We start from the raw sequence: 20,046 nt of genomic DNA, 5'->3' as shown, positions 1-20,046 counted from the left end.
CTTCATAGTGCTTTCATAATATCTGCAGCAGGCAGATTTTTCATCAGCAATAACTAAGCAGCTACAGAGACAAATAACACACTGCACTGTGTGGTCACACTGCAAATGAACTCAAATCATGTTCTTCTTTTAAACCCTTTTACCCAATAATTTCGCTCAGAAAACTACAAAAAAGAAAGAAAGAAAGAAACAAACAAAAATCAAAGGAAATATTACTCAAAAAATAAGGATTTTGCTCTGTTTGTGTGGGGTTTTTCAGTAGCACCACGTTCCACAGTCATTTGTTTATATTTATTCGTATTTAATTGACATCTCTCTACATCGTGTATACATAGTAAGCAGGTATTTACTTGTTTCAGATGCAAACTAAGTCCACACATAGAAAACACTCCTGGGCTCAGACCTGAGAGCAATAGCCTGATAAGTTGAGACATTTGGAAATAATCACACTTTACAATTTCCGTATCTACAATAATATTACATTTATTTCCCTATTCCTTTTAAACATGAAACCACGGGTGTAGCAGACTGAACAGAACAGAGAGTGCCTGTGAGACAGTTTAATGGTTTCTAACCAGAGGGGAATGAGAGTGGTAAAAAATGAGAGTGTTTAAGGATATAATCATGTAGGCGGAGCACTACGGATAAAAAAGTTCCAATTAAAATAAGAATGAGCTGCTCCGGCTATTTTAACTGTGCACCGTGAGGAATAAGTGCATAAGACGATGAGATGTCCGCGCCATGATTAAGATTAAGATTCGAACTGTGGGGACTTTATCGCGCTGTAAAAACCGAGACGCAGAACATTGTGGACGGGAGAACTTGCTGGCGACTTGTTCGGCTCTGACTGGAGATATGAAGCGAGGCAGAGGTGCTGTTATGTAAGCGTGAGCCATGCTCGTACACATGTGGGGCTGCACGCTGCCAACATTCGAGTTTCACCAGCACTAACTGATGCCTTTCTGTTCCAGTATCCCTGCTGTGGCAGGTGTTGAAAGGCTGATCTACGATCCCAATTCTCCGTTGGATCCCTGAGTGCCATATAAAAAAAAATCATATACACACACACACACACAATGCCCCAGCGGTCCTCCTCCTTCTCCTACTCCTCCATAGATGAACAAAACACACAGACAACCCACACACACACATATACACTCTCTCTGTGTATGTATAAACCTCTCATTCTGTTAACAGGTGCTCACAAAATAACACAATCATTATACGGACCAAAAAAATCAAGATATGAATCGACACCGAAGCACAGGTCACAACATTTTAGTGGAGAGCAGAGAAGACACAGGATGTCCAGGTGGCACATGGGGGGAGTGTGTGTGTGTGTGTGTGAGGTGGCGTGTATTTTGGTGAGCTGACAGGAGAGAGTGGGAGGAGAGAGAGAGAGAGAGAGAAACACACGAGTGTGGGAGAGGTTGAATACGGAGGAGGGCAAGGGTGAAAATAATCAAGAGAGGAGGAATGAAGGGAAGGAGGAACGAGAAATGGAAACAGGATGTGGAGTGATGGCCGTTGCTGGAATAAGTGTTTCCTTGAACATGTGCACTGGCATGGGGGTGTCAGCGTGTAGGTGAGTCTATGTATAGACGAGCGAGGAGAGGGAAAGAGAGCGGCCGTGTTGTGTAGAGCTTCACAATTTGGGTTGATTTTTGCGATGTTATTTGTTTTCACTGCCGTTCAGTTCAATATTCACTGTGTAAAATATTGGAAATTAAGTTAAGTCTCTTTTCCTCTGGCTGCTGTTTTAGGACAAAAACAAGGCGAACCAGAGCGCAGTCTTATAATATAAAGTACCTTAAAGTATCTTACCAGAAAATGACTTTGGTAGAAGATGAAGTCACTTTTTGTATAATATTACTAAAGAATATGACATTCACTGTACTTAAGTATCAAAAGTAATATTCTGATGTAAAATGTACTTAAGTGTTAGAAGTCAAAGTATTAAAAAAGTGAGGAGTAAGGATTGAGCCACGGTAGCTCAGTGGAAGGGTGAGTTGTCTTTCAACTTGAAGAATGTAGGTTCAATTCCTGGCTCTGCTAATCTATATGTGTCCTTGAGCAAGACACTTAACCCCATGTTGAAGTGTGTGAATGGGTATGAAAGATGTGTGAATGGGTAAATGGTAAAAGTCTAAAAGACTAGAAAAGCTCTATATAACTACAGACCATTACCAACTCTTCTTCTTCTCATTTTAATTTTGTAGTAACGAGTAACAAAGATAGTTAGAGGGAATGTAGTGGAGTAAAAGTAAAAGTTGCTTGAAATATAAACAACAAAGTAAAGTACAGATAGATGTTGTTACAACCCCAGGGTCATGGTTTCGTTTCCTTGTCTGTGTCTGTGTCTGTAAATGAGTGTGCGATGGGTTTGCAGGTGTGTGTGTTTGATTAAATGACGTGTGTGTCATGTTTCCCCTGTGCCTAACTGCAGAGGTAATAGTGAAATTAACCTACTTTTTTGCCCACTCATATCACAGCAGATGTATATATTTATTTTCTTCATTGTGAAAAATAAATAAATGTAAAAACAAATAATAATAGTAGAGGGCGCCAGCATAGAAGTCAAGTAGGTAGCTGCTTATTAGGCCTAACAAAAAATGCTTTACAGTTTCTGGTTCAGTGTTGGTAGAGCTGAAAGAATGACTTGATTCATCGATTATCAATCGATTACTAAATTAATGCTCAGCTATTTTGATTGATTGATAATCGATTAATCGGTTTGAAGCTTTTTTCATCATCAAAACAAGATTTCTGGTTGTTTTAGTTGTGTAAAACGTGGATATCTTTTTAATTTATTTGCTCCATATAAATAAATCATTGGTTCGTGTACAAAACAAGACATTCGAGAACCTCATTATTTCCAGGTTGATCAACATTTTCCAACGTTTTCTGACATTTTATGGATCAAGCGATTACTCGATTAATCGAGAAAACAATGGACAGAATAATCGATTATTAAAATAATCGTCAGTTGCAGCTCTATATGTGGGTGTCCTCTCTGTCTTCACGTGCTGCAGATCACATCTCCTTCAGGATCACAATAACAGTCCGAGTTGAAAAAGTGATGATCGAGCGTTACCACACGTCACCATCAAAACACGAACCACTCCATACTCTATCGCACGTGTGAGTGTGTGTGTGTTACATTTGTTTAATTGCAAAGAAGATAAAACAGTCAAAAGCCCGACCGTCTGCTAATTGAATTATCTCAAACAACAATCGTTCATTGTTTCCACAACTGTTTGATGAAGCCGCCCGCAGTCCGAGAGCGCTTCCATCTTCATCCACGTGGCTTTACTGGAATATAATCTGACAATCTTCCCATCTAATTCAACTGCAGTGTGAGCCAAACTGTGATTTCACCATTCCAACCCCCCCACCCCCCATTGTCTATGAAATAAGAGTGTGGGAGCGCACTGCGTCATCCCACCTCCAGCGTGTGACCCACCTGACTCCTGCTGACAAACAGAGATGTTTGATAACCACACATGCTGCACCGTAGCCTAAAGTTAAGTGTGTTTTTAATACACCCCCCACCACCCCTTTTTTTTTTTTACCCTCCCTATCACCAGCCTCCCCCCTCTGCTTTCCACTGCGAGCTCGAGTCTCCTGCTGCTTGGCAACAGTGTGAACTGACTGTGTGGGCGTTTGGCGTCGAGTGCCAGGCGAGAAAGGAGGGGCACAGTTACAGTTACGGCTAAACTACGCACACCAGGCACCTGCTGTACGCTGGGAGTCTGCGTGCATAGGTAAGAGTGTGTGTGATTTCACCCGGATTTCAATGAAACGTCATGTGGGAGAAACAGAAGGAGCAAGTTGAGGAATTATGTTCCTGCAAATCACCGAAGGGAGATTTGGTTTCGAGTCTGAAACGGATCCCGGTCATAATTGTCTGTATTTCTCATCATGGAGAACCCACTCTGAAACTTATTGAAGGAAGAACCTGTGGTGAATAAAACACCGCTGCACTCATCTGTCTTCAGTACGTCTTCTTCTGTCTTTCACCCCTCTCCCACACTCCTAACCCTCTCTTCTCTTCACTTCTCTCCATCTCTCTATTCTGTGTCTCTCGCCCACAGAGTTCTTCACAGAAGAGCTCACAGCGTTCCCACGGTAACCAGTCTCCCTGATCTGCTCCGCAGAACGTGTGCACGGGTGTTTGACAAACATCCCGCCTGAAAGTGACACTTACTTTTTTGTTTTGATAGGGGTAAAAAAACAAAAACAATCATGAGTTAAGTCATAGTAGCAGCTGAGAAAAGAGAAAAGGGCTGTGTGAGTGGGATTAGATCCACAGTGATGTTTAACCCGCTAATGAAGGACCAGCAAGCCTGGCACTCTGCCTTCCACACTAATAACAAAGCAACCATCAATCTCTGCTCTAACTGACCATGGCTGTTGTTTAGACACAAGTGCCACTTAAAGCGAAGCAAAGAGAGGCTGATTCCAAATGACAGAGGGGTAAAAAGAGGAGGAGGAGGAGGAGGAAGTCAGGATCAGGAAATGTCAGTGCCGTCCCTTCACCTCACACCTGGATAGGTGAGGGGAGCCGGAAGTGGAGGGAGGGAGGGAGGGAGGGAAGAGGAAAATGCAGTATAAAAACTGCATCGACGACAGCGTTACAGTTTCCACAGCAACTATAGCTCTCGCAGCGCTCCAAGTCCAAGGACATTCTACTTCCTGATTTAAGTTTTACATCACAGCTACAGCGGTCACTTGTCTCGGTGCCATTTTGAGAACAAAGACATGTGATGAAGATGAGGGTATGGATGATTATAAATGACAGCGAAGAAAACCATCTCCTCAGTAACAATTATAAAAATAGGCCATCATGGGTGATATTCAATCAACAGGCGGATCATACAGTGTGCAGGGGCTTACGTTGGTGACACTCTTCTTCTTCCTCTTCTTCTTCATCATCAACTCTTGTCTTTGCAGCAAGAAGACCCAGATTTGTGACCCGTTAGGAACAAGGGCCTTTCTGTGTGTTTCCTCCCACAGTGCAAAAACATGCAGATGTGGAGGATAAAGCGGTCGAAGATGAATGAATGAATAAATGGATGAATATTCTGTGCCATTGTGTTGTCGTGTCCGTCCATGAGTATCTGGATTTGTGTAGTTTCTGACTCTTTTATTATCAAAGCACTTGTGTGTTCACTATTAATATTTTTTTTTTGGGGGGGGGGGCACAGCAAAGTACCACATGTGGAACTGACCCATGGATTCTCTGAAAACGGGCCCTCTGCCTTATGGGCTCTACCACCTCTATCAACATATACGTCATATGTTATTATGAATTTCTTTTAATTTTTATTTTATTTTAGATACTATATTAATCCCCTTAGGGAAATTATTCTATGCATTTTGACCCATCCTAGAATTAGGAGCAGTGGGCTGCCACACTGAGAGGTCACTGGTGTACAGCTAGGGCTGAAACAGTTACTCGAACGAATCGTCAACTATTTTGATAATCGATTTATCGGTTTGAGGGTTTTTGCATTATTAAAAGAAGCTTTCTGATCGTTTTGGCTTCTTAAATGTGAATATTTTCTGGTTTCTTTGCTCCACGTAACAATGAAATCATTCAAACTGGATCATTTTCGTTTGTAGACAAAACGAGACATTTGAGAACATCATCATTTCCAGACTTGACAAACACTGATCAATATTGTTCTACATTTTCTGACCAAACGATTACGAGAAAATACTTTACCGATTAAGCGATTATGAATATAGCTAGCTGTAGCTCTAAATGCAGCAACTGCTACTTCAAAACATGTGAGCAATTTACATATAGTTATTATTTCAAGTATATTTTCCTTTTCTGTTTTTTGCCTGATGTGTGTCTTATAATATTTCACCTCCATTTATGCTAAATGACTATTTGTAAGGGTCGAAAATACAAATGAAAATGAGTGTTTTGTGCAAATGTGCTGCGGGAGGCCTTCACTCAGAAATGCAGAGTAAAAGGCAAAAAAACACCACCTACGTCCACGTGCCTCCAACGCACACATCCGTCATTTGAATTCACATCAAGATAAACTGCATCAGTAATCATTAGCTCAACTGTGATGCTTTAATTTGTAGACAAATTACATACGCTGTTGAACCCAGTGCATATCCTGAAATAGAAAATCCAAGCAGGATTGAGACCTTAAGAAAACCGCTGCTTTTCGCGGCTTCACTTTGTTTGTTCGTGGTTCTATAAAAGTTCTGACTCCAGAGAGATCATCTCCCATCACATCTCACACCGTTTGGAGAAGGTTAGTGCAGCCTCAGCTGAGCTTACCCACACATTTGCCTGAGGCTATTCCTTTCTTTTAGATGCATCTGAACTATCCTAGCAACGGTATAGGATGTAAAAACAAACAGGCGAAAAACACTTGCACTGCAAAAAAATTGCATTTAATTAACTTTCCTAATCTGATAAAAATGGAAGGAGAAAGGGAGAGCGGGTGAAGAAAAAAATACAATAGCACAAAAGTCATTTCTGCAGTTTCTCTGAGTCATATCTGCAGCAGTGGGAAACAGGAGCAGTGATGGGGGAGAGAGAGTGAGAGAGTGAATGTGTACAGTACGTGTGGGTATGTGAGAGAGTAAGCAAAGAGAGGGAGAGTGGGGGGTTGTAGAGGGGACGGTGTTTTGGAGTTTGACAATCATGCTCCTGCAGGAACAAAAGCCAATTACTGTTCCCCAAATTCCCCGGAACTACATTAACGTCCGCATGCCGAGAGCGATGCCCACAGTGTCCTGCGCGGAGAAGAGGGGAGACGGAAGAAGACGAAGAGAGACACCAGAAAAAAACGCTCACACAGCAGTCTGAGCAAAGCGAAGAAGGGAAATGATAGCTCTCCTTTTGTGTGTGTGTGTGTTATATAATTACACTGCTCTGATTTTTCAGCATCACCAGGACCTGCAGCTGCCCCCGCCTCTCTATCACATGAGCTGCATGCGTGTAGCACATCATGAACAATACGACGAGACCTGTCACACCACTGAAACATGACAGCCCGCAAGGCAGACCGCAGGGTCACACGAATAGGCTTCTTAATAATGGACATCCCAGAAAAGGACACATCAATCACACACACACAGACACACACACATACATACAGTAATTATCACCCCTGGGCTGGTGTTAATGATACTCTGGTCACACTAATTAACCTCTCACGCACACTGTGTGTGCTTCACTCACACACAGGGATGTGAGAGAATACAGATACATGAAAATGTCATGATATTTCATGGCAGTGTGTTGATTCTTTGAAGCTCTGTATTGAAGTGACAGCAGTTTCCCTTTGCTTGTTGTTGTTGTTGTTTTTGTTGTACTTAAGCCTCCAACCACTAGTTCGACTCACTCCCTCTCCTCTCACTAGACTAGACCAGGGGTTTCTCAATCCTGGTCCTGGGGGACCCACTGCTCTGCCCTGCTCCAACACACCTGATTCAAATAAATTGTTCGTTATCAGGGTCCGCAAGGTCCAAGGTCCAAATCCGATCCAATTTCTGATGCAATACAATGCAATATACATTCACTTAAGAGACATTTTAGATTCCCTGCCATTTTGCTGGGATTATGAAGGAGATTTTCACAGAGTTGATGCTGCAAATTGCACAAAAATCTGATCTCTCGCTCTATCCTGGTGCATCATTAACTATCCTCCACATGAGGGTCGCGGGGGGCTGCCAATCCCAGCTGACATAGGGCGAAAGGCGGGGTCACACCCTGGACAGGTTGCCAGTCCATCACAGGGCCACATAGAGACAAATAACCATCCACTCTCACACCTGCGGTCAATATAGAGTGTCCAATTTTCCTAATCCCCAAATCTGCATGTTTTTGGACTGTGGCAGGAAACCGGTGATAATGAAGTGCACATAAAGAAAAAAAACTCGACAATCACGACACCAAACATCAAAAAAAAAAAAATCCACTGATGGAAAAGTAATTAACAAATCTGCGGACTCAGCCATCATGCAAGACTGTCACACTCGACAGCGAGTCTCCCAAAATCTGTGCATAGCAAACCGGAAAAGCCATAGATTAAAATGATCAATGTCCTAATCCCAATATATCCCAGTATATTGTATCATCACGCCTGTATATGGATGCATTGTTAGGTTCTTACCAATACACAGCAGCCCTGCTCACACAGGCACATCTCCTCATGGTGGCGCTGCTCAAATGAATAAAAGAAACTTGGGCGGAAGTTACCAGGCCAAACAAGAAGAAGGAGTTTACAGCAGGATAATGGTGGAGGCAACGTTAAGAGATGCTCCATCCATGTTCAATACATAGACTTTATGCACTTTGTTCTCCATGTTGTGAATAAATACAGAAATCCTGGACTTTTAACTTCTCACAGGCGTTTGGTTTGCTTCAGTTAGACAGACATCGTGAGGTATCGCGATACGATTGTCGGGCAATGTATTGATTATCAGAGAATCGTTGATATCGTGGACCATGTGTCGTGTCGTGTCGTGGGGGACCCTGTGATTCCCGTCCCTACGCATGCACGACCTCTCCAAAAATAAAAACTGACGAAAAAAAAAGAAAGAAAGAAAAACATCTGCCATGCTCACAACAGGCTGTGGCAAAGCCTTCAGTCCTGCTGCTACTTGGAGGAGGGACATAAAGTCAAATATCATTTCACCCTGAGGCGTCTCAGACTCTCATTGTTCACACTGTCATTAGCAGGAGGAGAGGGGAGAATGGGGACAGCATTGGGGACAGCTGTTTATTTACATACTGCTGGGAGAAACAAGAGGAGACCAGTGACTTTGTTCTGATGCAGTTGCTACTAAAACGACTTCCTTGTCTGGAAACAAAATTGTGAGAGAGATGAGGACTCCTGCTGGCAGGAAAAAAAACTAATTGGGTAAAAACAAAGACTGCTCCCTGAGCCTTTTCCTTCTCTGGCCCAGGTTGCCCTCTCATATCTCCCTCTCTCAGACACACACCCTGTTGACAGATGGCAAATCAGTATGTGTGTTCCACCTTTTCTCTTTTAGATGGAGGCATGCTGAGGGAGGTTACTCAGACGCTTTCCTCTCCCCTGTCATCCTTTCCCCTCGCTCGCTAATGTCTTTCTTCTGTCTCTCCCTCTGAACCGCGCCATATTTAGAGTGTCATGACCACTGACGATGAAGGGACTCGTGTTTCTGTGTCTGATCCATTATTAGAGCGGAGGGTGTTTGTGGCTGACCTGAACTAATAGGCCAGCTTTGTGCCGGGCTGAGTCACAGCCAGACGGGGACAATATGGCTCTACAGTGTGGGCGACTCTTTATTAAATGTGACAATTCTTATGACACTCTTGTCTCAGCCTGGATTCAGAGTCAACTACTGCCACGACGGGGGAAAATAACAAGGGAGGCGCTGCAAGATTATTACATCTGCAAGATACAGTTGCAGTTCCTCACTGGTGGTGAGAGCCAAGTCTGGAGGTGTTGGAGAATTCAGTTGGAATCAGACACAAAGGGAAAGTTCAGTTCCCTCTTCACATGCGAGCAAGAAGGAATCAACCAAGTGCAAGTCGGGCTACAACATCACATTATCAGAATCCATGTGGCTTAGAACAGCAGTGGTTCCCACCCTTGCTTGTATCTAAGACAAACCAGGACCCCCCCAACCCAAACCTATCAAAATCACAAAAATCAAAACCAAGGTAACTCTTTTGAGATACTTCCTTGTTTCCTTTTTTCGATACCAGTGAGTCTTACGTACTTTTATGTTTCTCAGACATGTGATATTTAGTTTTACAGATGCTGACAACAGGAACGCGATCAGATATAGCTACGCAGTAGCGTTGCCGATAAATAGCTTATTAAATTCAAACCAATATAGTGTGGGATTGGAATTTTCTAAATTGAATATGCACAAATGTAATGTTTACAACCTTACAACCTCAGAGCAGACAAATCTGCACCCCCAAATGTGATCTAGGACCCCAGGTTGGGAACCAGGGCTCTCGAGCCAAATCCCACCCACAAATCTGCTGCGACAGCTTCCATTTCTGAGTGTCGCATTCACAGGAATGACACATGTAGGACTCTTGTAGCTGGTAATGTGAACACACACCAAGCCAAGTGCACACAGTAAATGCAGTATAGCTCTATGGAATTGGAATTGAAGACATCATAAAAGAGTGGAGTCTCACTTCTTTTCATAAATGGATCCATGGGAAAAAGCATATTTTAAGCCTTTACGTCAGACTACTAAGATATGAATGTCTTGCACATATAAAGCGAAAGTGGGCATACATACTCACTTTATTATCTCACTATTGAACACCCACATGAATAACTAATATGTGCTTCTGTGTAATGACTCAATCACCACCTGGGAGGCGGGCAGAGAGTTAGACAGTGACAGAAAACTCTAATCATTAAGGGATTTGGTCAGATTTGAATAAATCACTGATCAGGGAGAAAAGAGACAAGATCCAGTGAGAATTACTGAGGTGATTGTGCGAAGGTAAGAGCGTGTTGAAGGCACACAAACTACAGTTACACTGTGTACTTTTTCACATTAATATCTGCCTACTCACAAAGCGTAATGCTTCCAGAACAAAAGCCTTCTCTCGCTCTCTTTCCCTCTCTCGCTGAGCAACTAAAAGTAGAAGACAGATGCACTTGCTGTTTGCCAACGCTGTGTTTGCAGCAATCTGACATCAGGTTGGCCTTGAGTTGGGGGACGGAGCAAACAGTGGGTGTATTCTTCACACAGAAAAGTTCACATCATCATAAAGAAAACATTAGAAGTATAACCTTCCTGCCTGGGCTGCAGTTTCTCCTCAGCAATACTACTATGCAACTCCTACGCACGCACATCATTACACAAATCAAACTCTCTGTGGGCAAAATTACACCAAGCATTTTGAAAAATGGACAACACTTGCACTTACCACTCTTCCCCATAATCCTCCAGGATGCTGGACATGGATATTGGACGGCATATTAAAATATCTATTCATAGGTTTGGTAGCATAATGAAAGGATTATCTCTGGTGACTAGAAGGGCTGCAGCTCATCATCATCATCATCATCCTGATATTATAAAAGGCTTAGTATCTGTCACACAAAAAAAATCTGTAACACGCCATGAAGAAGAACTTACTTTCTACGTATGGTGGAACTGGCATTGGTGTCTGTACTGTCGGTGCGTTCCAGCCGGTCTCGCTCGGTGGTAGAGGAGCCGCAGGAGAGACCTCTGGTCAGCCTGGTGTGGGTCCTCCTCTCTCTGCTGGGCCCTGGTGTCGTGGTTGATCCAGTTGTCGCCTGAGCTGTTTGGGCGCCACCGTTCCCGCTGCTGCCACCACCACCACCACCACCACCACCACGATGGCTGGTGAGCGACAGGGGCTGACCGTGGTTGTGGTTCTGCTCCGGCGTGTCCGAACCCGGGGTCTGCGGGCTGCGGTCTTGTCTCAGGCCCTGGTTCTCCTGGCTGACCCGGTCCAGCTGCCCCTCCAGCTCTTCTATGCGGCGACGCTGAGTCTCCAGGAGCTTGGCCTGGCTCTCAATGATGTTGTTGAGCTCCAGGAGGTACTCCACCGCCCGGTTAGGGCTCTCGGGGCTAGTCTCCATGGTGGACACCCTGCCTCTGAGGGTATGACCACCACCGCCGGCCGCCGCCACCACAATTTTGACCCCGTGGGGGCCCGGATCCACCCCCCCCACCAGCCCTGATGAGTGGGGGGGAGGGAGGCACCGAGGAATGCTCTGGTGAAAACGAACAGTGAGCTTCAGGTGTTCACAAACAGGAAGTCACTGAGATTTAAAAAGGGTTGAGAATGTCAGCGTGACTACATGTCCTCAAGCAGATACGACCATTATAGCATCTTAGCGGCCATTAGAAACGATGCAACGCCATGACGAGAGTTCAAAGATCAAAAAGAAGCTCAGCACACTGGTCCCACGCCCTGAAGTCCCATCAGCAGGGAGCAGTTCAACATTTAGGGGCATCATGGTGAATTTGGAGGTTGAACCCAATTATCAATGGCATAAACTGATATTTGTGAGTCAGAAGTAAATATTTAATCCACTTCTTCTCGTCCTGATGACTCAGAGTACAGTATGGAACTATGAATAGTAATAAATCTACTTATATGTGGCTTATATCTGCAAAATATAGTATTTAATAGCATCAAATACATAAGAACTTTCTAGACAAGCAGGGGAAAGAAGGGTGGGGGGGTAATTAGGGAAGGGTGGTGCTATAGTTATCTGTCACTAATGAGGCTGTCAGGCGCTGTCAATCATTATATAAGACAGAAAAATCTGCTCCCTCCCACGGAGAACATCCCCACAGTCTCCCACTGTTACTTTCAACCCATGGCTTTCTGTGTCTTTAAGGCGCAGAAACTGAGCACAGGAATCTTACGAAGTTCATGGTTGAGGTACAAAAAAAAAAAAAGATTCCTCCCCTCTGGTCCACAACAACTACATCCCGGTGTCTTATTTTCAGATTAGTTCCCAGAGAGCGCGTCTCTGCGGGTTTTCATCCAAGAAAAAAACGCGAGTTAATTTCCACGTCACGCATTCGCAAAGACTGAGATAAAAAAAAAAACTTGACACACCTGTATCAGTTATCCAGAGTTTTTTTTGTTTGTTCGTTTGTTTTTATCGACTGTCTGAAAGTCCAAATAGGCTGTTAAATCTGCGAACTGGAGGCTACTTTAGTTGTTGTTGTTGGTCGGTCAGAAATGCGTCGTGACAAACAAGGATTCTTAATTTCCTACTTATCTGTGGAGACGAGTTTCAGTCGCGTCGTGTCGGTAAATCCACGCAGCAGCAGCAGCAGCAGAAGCAGTGGTGCGGTGTGGCGCTCTTCTTTGCGTACAGTCTCGCAGAGGTTTCGCTAACCCTTTGGCGTCTGGAATTCAAAGATGCGTGCGGCAGTTTCTCCAAAGCCACCTCTGTCAAGTCAGACGGAACAATACATGCACGACTTCCGCCATAGACTTTCAAAATAAAAGTCACAGGGGAAAGTTTTAGACAGCAGGTGGAAACTGCACTTGCAAACCACAATGAATAATCTAAATCCCAAGAAAATGTACTCAAAATCTGTCCATGACAAAGCACAACCTAATCCAATATTAAATATAAGTGGACACACAGTTACACACAGTCGCAGCCCAGTCAGAATAAAATGTACTTAGCCTAAGTGTTAGAAGTCAAAGTATTAAAAAGGTGAGTAAGGATTAAGCAATGGTGGCTCAGTGGTAGGGCGAGTTGTCTTTCAACTGGAAGGTGGTGGGTTCAATTACTGGCTCTGCTAGTCTATATGTGTCCTTGAGCAAGACACACCAACCCCATGTTGGAGCGTGTGAATGACAAAACTCTAGTGTAAAGCAGCTCATCAAGTCTAGAAAATCTCTATATAAACACAGACCATTACCAACTCTTCTTCTTCTGATTTTATTTGGTAGTAACGAGTAAGAAATATAGTTAGAGGAAATGTAGTGGAGTAAAAGTCGCCGGAAATAATAGAAATAACAGTAAAGTACAGATGCATGAATTTTGTACTTACGTTCAGCTCACATACAGTAAGTGTCCACCACACAGCACATAGACTTGGCGTCAGATAAGACGGAAGTATAATGTAGGTGCAATTTTATGATATTATAATAATATCATAATAATAATATTCTTTCCAAATCATTGGGGAAAACGTCGCTGTAGAATAAAAACTACTAGTACAACATGAAGGTGACGTTTTATTTTGAAGGTACAAACATAATCTTGAATTTTCATCCTTGTTTGTAGCTTTACATCCTCCACAAATCCTGTTGAGTGCCTCAGAGCAAAAACACAAAGTAATGCAAATGCCTACAGGACAGTGTAGGTATGATATTAAGGGCACTTAACATTAAATTTAGCAGTTATCTTGATGTGAACAGTTAAATGCTTTAAGTGTATGTCCTTCTGCAACATATACATGCACACACACACACACACACACACACAAATACATGTATGTGTGTGATACCAGAATTTGCCAGAGATTTTTTCTTTTTTTTTCTTTTGAATCTGAGCTGACTCGAACAGAAGGATGCAGCTTAGGACAAGAGAGAAAGACAGGCCCCAGAGCGAGGTTATTTTTAGTGGCAGCACTTAAGTGCACATATCTAAACTGAGATGCAGTAAATTCCTCTGTGTGTGTGTGTGTGTGTGTGTGTGTGTGTGTGTAACAGCCCATACACCAACCACACATGGAGGTGAAGCTGCTGCTGCTTTACAGTACAATAAATAGATATAAGTGTTGCAAGAAAATCCTGTTCTTGCAAAAGGCAGATTAAATAATTCAATCTTTTTACCACCTGATTCATCCCGTCCTCTGATTTCTATGGATACATTTTATGGAATCCTTAAAATACTGTCAGATTTCTTCCTCTCTGTCACACACACACACACACACACACACACACACACACACACCATCATGTCAAATCTCAACTCTCCTAATACACTGTAGCCTATCATTTTGCTGCCATCTGCTGTCCATTACTGTGGCTCCTGTGGCGTTGAAAGAACGACATGCATTACCACTGAGGGGAAATAGGTTCAGCAGTTTTATTTGTGGTTTTATTAGAATACAGTTTGAATACAGTTCAGCCATTTAATCCCCCCATAGGAAACAAAAGTCTAAAAAAAAGAAAAGAAGAAAAAACTGAAGTTTAGCAAACATTATAAAATAACTCTGACATATAGGTGACTAAAGGTTCTCTGTATGGTTGCAGAATGCAGTTCTCCTGACTCTGTACGGTAATCAGAGCAGGTTCATTCAGTCCTGTGGTTTGGATTAGGATTGCGGGGGCACACATGAGGGAATGATTTTTTTCAACACCATCCAACCTTTAGAATATTATGGTCTAGTAATGAACAGCTGTAACAGTCTGCGTCTTCAAATGCCACTGCTTTAACACTGAGATCGTTTGAATCCACCGCGCGTTATGAAACTGATGTGAAGTCACTCTGTCGCTTCTCTAGAGCAAAGTGTAATGAAGACCTGAGTATTTCCAAAAAAGATCATTTCATAGAAAAATAACATCTCACAGTATCCACTCAGCTTGGCTCCTGCTTTTAATAACACAAAAGGAAAGAAAACAACAACAATATGTGCTATTCTGTCATCTCCGATTCTGCAGAGGCTGATGACGCTTTTCATTTCTGTGGATTTACTTATTACTTTCTTCTTTCTTTTGGCATGACTGACATTACTAAGCAGCCCACCCACATCTCATATTAGAGACCTCGGAGCAAGGGTTTTTCACAGTAAGAAAAAATCTGCAGTTAAGATAAAGTGGTTTATGTTACCAAGGCAACTGTACGTGGCACACTGAACACAGCACTCTCTAGAATCAAGACAGTGATTTTGTTCTGACTGCACATACACGATATTAACAGTAGTGGAAATATGCACAATGGATGCAAATTTTTGGCATCTTGTTTTCTTCTGAAGTAGAATATGACGGAGAGCATCCCTAATCCACACTCAAGCAGCATATTGCGAAACATTCCGTTTAAAATCAGGGTTGGGTACGACATAGTTCTGTTTAAATTTTGACCCTTCACAAAAGCTATAGAGCAGTTTTCATATTTGTCATCACACAGTAATATATAATATGAACTTTTAGCTGTTGTAATATATAGATATAATGCATGTCTTCACATATAGTTATTTAGAACTTTTCATGTATTACAATACATTAATACAAATCAGGGCTTGGCTCCAGTTAGTATTTATATATATATATATCTATATATTTTTTTTTACAATAGGTTCTGTCATTTATTTCTCTAGAAATTTACAGAATATAGATTTCACACCTGCGGTCAAAAGGGGATCTGCATTATAACAATCATATATTCACGTTTAGTATAGAACAGCGTTACATTTTGAGGCAAGGTCCACAAAAGACAAAGAGGATAATGTACAAAAAAAACCACATCGCACCGTCTCCTCTCAGACACGATTGACACGTGACAGTCGTGGACTGTTGCATTATTATTGCTCAGTATCTTCATGAGGTATAAGTGAAAGTCTTTGTGGGGAGGAGGGGTGGGGGAGGACACTGTGCTGATATAGCCAGAGAAGCAAAAAGTGAATAAATGTGGCTGGAAAAACTCCTAAAAATATCTACGGCGACGACTGTGAACGTGAAGGTAATGAGTGCAACACAGTGTGGGGCAACAGTCCCCACAGAAGACAGACAGAAGTGGAAAAACACAGAACTTCACCACGTGCAGGTGTCATCTTACAAGTTCAAATATATGAGAGTGACATTTAACATCAGCCAAAAGAGTTTGGCTGCAAAAAGGCACAAAGTATATGACTTCACACGATCGCACGATACCGTCGATATCAAAGGGACTGAGGGAGAAAATGTGGATCGTGAAGGTCTAGCAGTGTGAGATGGACACAAACTGGCACTACTTTCCATTACAACTTAAAGGAGCTAAACGTTATAGTTTTCTACTATAACGATACGTGTGGCTGTGGCTGAAGTGCAGCCTCACTGCTGAGCTCATGACAGACGCACACTAGCATCCTGAGCTCCAGCCTGAAACAGTGACAGAGGAGACTGCAGTATTTTACTCACGGACACGTGACACTGACGAGGTAACTAAAGCAACGCTCCAGTCTTTGCTTCTGCATCTGGAGTCTGTGTTTGTTGACATGAGCCAGACTCTATTCCTATACACACTTCAACAACTCATGCACTACTTGCTTTGGTAAAAGTGGGGGGAGTCAACCGCTGATGAGCAGAACATCACATCTGTCCCTACTCCAATCAGACCGTTCATTCATTGGAAATAATCGAAGAGACAGCACTTCTTCCTCGTCCCTGCCTCTTCTGTCCTACATGGCGCCTGTTCCTCGCTGTGACCTGTTCTGACCGCTGTTGGCTGGGTTTGAGCCAAGGGCCCGGCAGCACCACGGCCCCTCGCCTGCCTGCGCCTGTGGCAGCCAGAGAAAGGCCTGAGATACTGGCGGCAGACACGCTGCCATCAGACTGGCTGCCCCCAGACTCTGACTCATCGTCCCCCAGCTGCTCCACAGACAGCGTGGAGGTGAGGAAGGAGAACAGCTCTCTCTGGGACACTGGATCTGTCAGATCGATGCCTGGTAGAGGCCTTTCTATACTCCCACTCTCAGCATCATCATCATTATCATCATCATCATCTCTGTTGTCATAATTCCCCTCTGTGTCTTCAATTTCACCACCATTATTAACCCATGACCTCTGCTGCTCCTGCTCCTGCTCCTGCTCCTGCTGCTGGTTCTTCTGCCTCCTCAGCTCCCTGTACTCTGTTGCCATGTCCCACTTTTCCTCTTTAGCTGCCTCCCAGTTTTCTTTGGGTCTAGGAAGCTTTTGGTCAGGACTTGGAATGGGTAAATTAATATTTTCTTGACTCTCTTTCCCCTCAAATTTTGCTCTCATCTTCTGCACCTGCCGCTCCTGCTCATGCTGTTCCTTCTCCTGCTGCTCCTGTTCCTGCACCTGCTGTTCCTGTTCCTTATGTTCCTCCTCCTGCTGCTGCTGCTGTTCCTGTTCCTCCTCATTTTTATCTTCCAGCCTCTCCTGAACAGAAGGTACCCTCTCTTCTTCCTTAGGCTCCTCCTCAACCTCTGCCTCCCTCTTCCTCTCCCTACTCCTGGTTTTCCTGCCTCTGCTTCTGCTCCTCCTCTCCCTCTCTCTACTCCTGCTTTTCCTGCCTCTGCTTCTGCTCCTCCTCTCTCTCTCTCTACTCCTGCTTTTCCTGTCTCTGCTTCTGCTCCTCCTCTCCCTTTCCACTTTTCTTCCACTGATCACTGTTCCTTTTTCTGTGTCACTCCCGTCATCACTCCAGACAACATCTCTGGGTAAACTCTGAGATCTTGTTCTCCTCCTCCTCCTCCTCCTGTCCCTGGCCTCCGGGGACGTCTCTCCCAGCTCAGAGACGGGGCTCTGCAAACCTGAGCGCCCGCCTCCATCCGAGTGTTGCCTTCTCCTCCTCCTTCCAGTCCCCTTTTCTTTCTCGCGTCCATCTGCAGACCTGCTTCTCCTCTTATGCTTGGAGCTGCGCCCCCTCTGCCCAGTGGAGTCTACTGCAGCCAAACTCTGCTTCTTGGGGTGATGCAGGACTGAGGGGGGAGTGATTCTGCGCTCATGGCCTGGACGCACGTTACATGAAGAGAGGGGACGGAAAAACAAAGAGAAAACAGATTTAATACGCTGAAAACATTGTGGAAATCTCTTGTTAAACAGCTCTGTAATGATTTTTTTCTTATTTTATCATTATCATTATTATTTTTGTAAGCAGTGCATTGGGTGATCTTATGAAATGGCTCCTTTTCTTCCCTTTTTTGGACAAAAACCTTATTAGAAACACAGATAATATCTATTAGTGTGTTTTATAATAGTGCACTTGGTGCATTCTTCACAATAATTGTTACATTTGCATAAACATGCACTGTAAAGCTGGTGAATTGCACTCACAGGTTGGCCAATAAGCACAATATTGTACATATCTACATGAAGATCATGTTATCGTGAGGAGGTTTCGCACAGGCTCGTTTCACTACAAGTGAAGACAGCAGTGGTGAGTGAGCAGAGGGAATGTAGAGAGAGAGAAAATGGGAGAACTAACAGGAACCATTACCAACCGCGTATTCTCTGTCCGTCCAATGACATAGAAGCAAGGTTCGCCTAGCTTGGAGTTGGTCATACATAGAGACAAACTGGAGAGCTCCACTGAGAGAGAAAGAGAGAAAAGAGTGGAGGAGAAAGGAACGTTCGCGGGGAAAAAGGGCAAATTTCCAAAAGAGGGAAACCAAGAAAGCTCAAATGGAGGGAGAAATATAAAGTGAGTATGTAAAAATAAAAAAAAATAAAAAGAATAAACCAGTAATGTGTTAAAGGTAGGAAAAGGCCCAAAGGGAGAAGGAAATAGAAATGATTTAATTAGAATCAATACCACAGACAAAAGTAGAACATTCAACACATGACAAATGCACCGCATGCCAAAGACAGGTCGATTTTATGATGATTTTATGATTTTATAAAAATGTGGTAACGGCCAGAACTGACACCCAGACTCTTCTACCGGGTCTCACCATAGTCAGGCACGTAGCCGTTGCCTCTCTTGAGCACCAGGTGGATGCGGTGGCCTCCTCTGCGGATCTGCTCCACAGCCTGGCTGTGGGTTATCCCTGCTGTACTGTCGCCGTTGATCTCCACAAGCTGATCGCTCACCTGCAGTCACGACAACACAGAGGCAACATTACTTTGTTATCGATTGTGTGACTGGTGGTTTATTACAGGCCCGGCGACACCTGGGGTCATAAGTTTAAGCTTTATGTCGATAGAAAACTATAGAATTATTGGCTGAGATGCAAGTGACATGAGATGGAAGTCACATCACATCAAATCTAACAGAATTTTGCCTTTATGAATTATTCTATACTTAAAGCTGCAGTGTGCAACATTTTAATCATTATACAAATCAGATGGAGAACGGCTCTTGTGGTTGCTGTGTTATCCGAAAATAAAGACGCCACCATATGTATGACTTCCTGCAACAGTACTGCAGTTTATACATCATCTCCTTCTACTTCCGGGTCAAAGGCCAGGGAAGACATTTTGATGCATGCGCAGAAGTCTGACTCCAGTCCGACTAAGCATATACAGATTAATCGGATTATGAATCGATGTTACTGTTCAGGTATGTTAGTCTGACTAAGACTAGCTCGATTTTAGTCTGATTTATGTGTGCACATGACATTAAGAAAACCAAATTATTGTCTTAGTCCGACTGTAAAGGTTTTCTGAGCAGTAGAATTCACTTCTAAAAGCTGTTTTACTTTACTAGAACAATACAGCTGTTGTCTGTCTTGACTTAAAATGTATCACTTCCTGTGTGCAGCATGACTATGTCGACGGGCGAAACACAAAGATCAACCAGTGTTGTGTGAACTCATTTGACAATGATATGAATGTAAGAGGCATTTGTTCTTTATGGACATTTAATGCTATTATCC

At 43.3% G+C, this 20,046-nt stretch overlaps 2 protein-coding genes across 9 annotated transcripts in view; both read right to left on the bottom strand.

Moving 5' to 3' along the window:
- The window catches only part of iqsec2b (IQ motif and Sec7 domain ArfGEF 2b), a 32,244-nt gene extending 19,315 nt beyond the window's left edge, over nt 1–12,929 (bottom strand). For 3 of the 5 annotated variants that reach the window (XM_058642167.1, XM_058642168.1, XM_058642172.1), the window contains exon 1: nt 11,137–12,929. In XM_058642167.1, the coding sequence (XP_058498150.1) occupies nt 11,137–11,606 (470 nt within the window). In that variant the 5' untranslated portion in view covers nt 11,607–12,929. Of the gene's footprint in view, nt 1–10,924; nt 11,058–11,136 lie in introns of those variants that run through there. The other 2 variants (XM_058642171.1, XM_058642170.1) reach the window with 2 other exon arrangements.
- Nucleotides 12,930–15,794: 2,865 nt separating this feature from the next.
- The window catches only part of LOC131468862 (membrane-associated guanylate kinase, WW and PDZ domain-containing protein 1), a 43,691-nt gene continuing 39,439 nt past the window's right edge, over nt 15,795–20,046 (bottom strand). For 2 of the 4 annotated variants that reach the window (XM_058643530.1, XM_058643531.1), the window contains exons 16-17: nt 19,123–19,261; nt 15,795–18,180 (exon numbers count right to left, since the gene is read on the bottom strand). In XM_058643530.1, coding sequence (XP_058499513.1) covers nt 16,826–18,180; nt 19,123–19,261 — 1,494 coding nt within the window. In that variant the 3' untranslated portion in view covers nt 15,795–16,825. Of the gene's footprint in view, nt 18,181–18,656; nt 18,761–19,122; nt 19,262–20,046 lie in introns of all 4 variants that reach the window. The other 2 variants (XM_058643532.1, XM_058643533.1) reach the window with 2 other exon arrangements.

The sequence above is a fragment of the Solea solea genome, chromosome 11, assembly GCF_958295425.1.
Source record: "Solea solea chromosome 11, fSolSol10.1, whole genome shotgun sequence".
Lineage (NCBI taxonomy): Eukaryota > Metazoa > Chordata > Actinopteri > Pleuronectiformes > Soleidae > Solea > Solea solea.
This window is presented reverse-complemented; position numbering and strand designations above follow the sequence as displayed.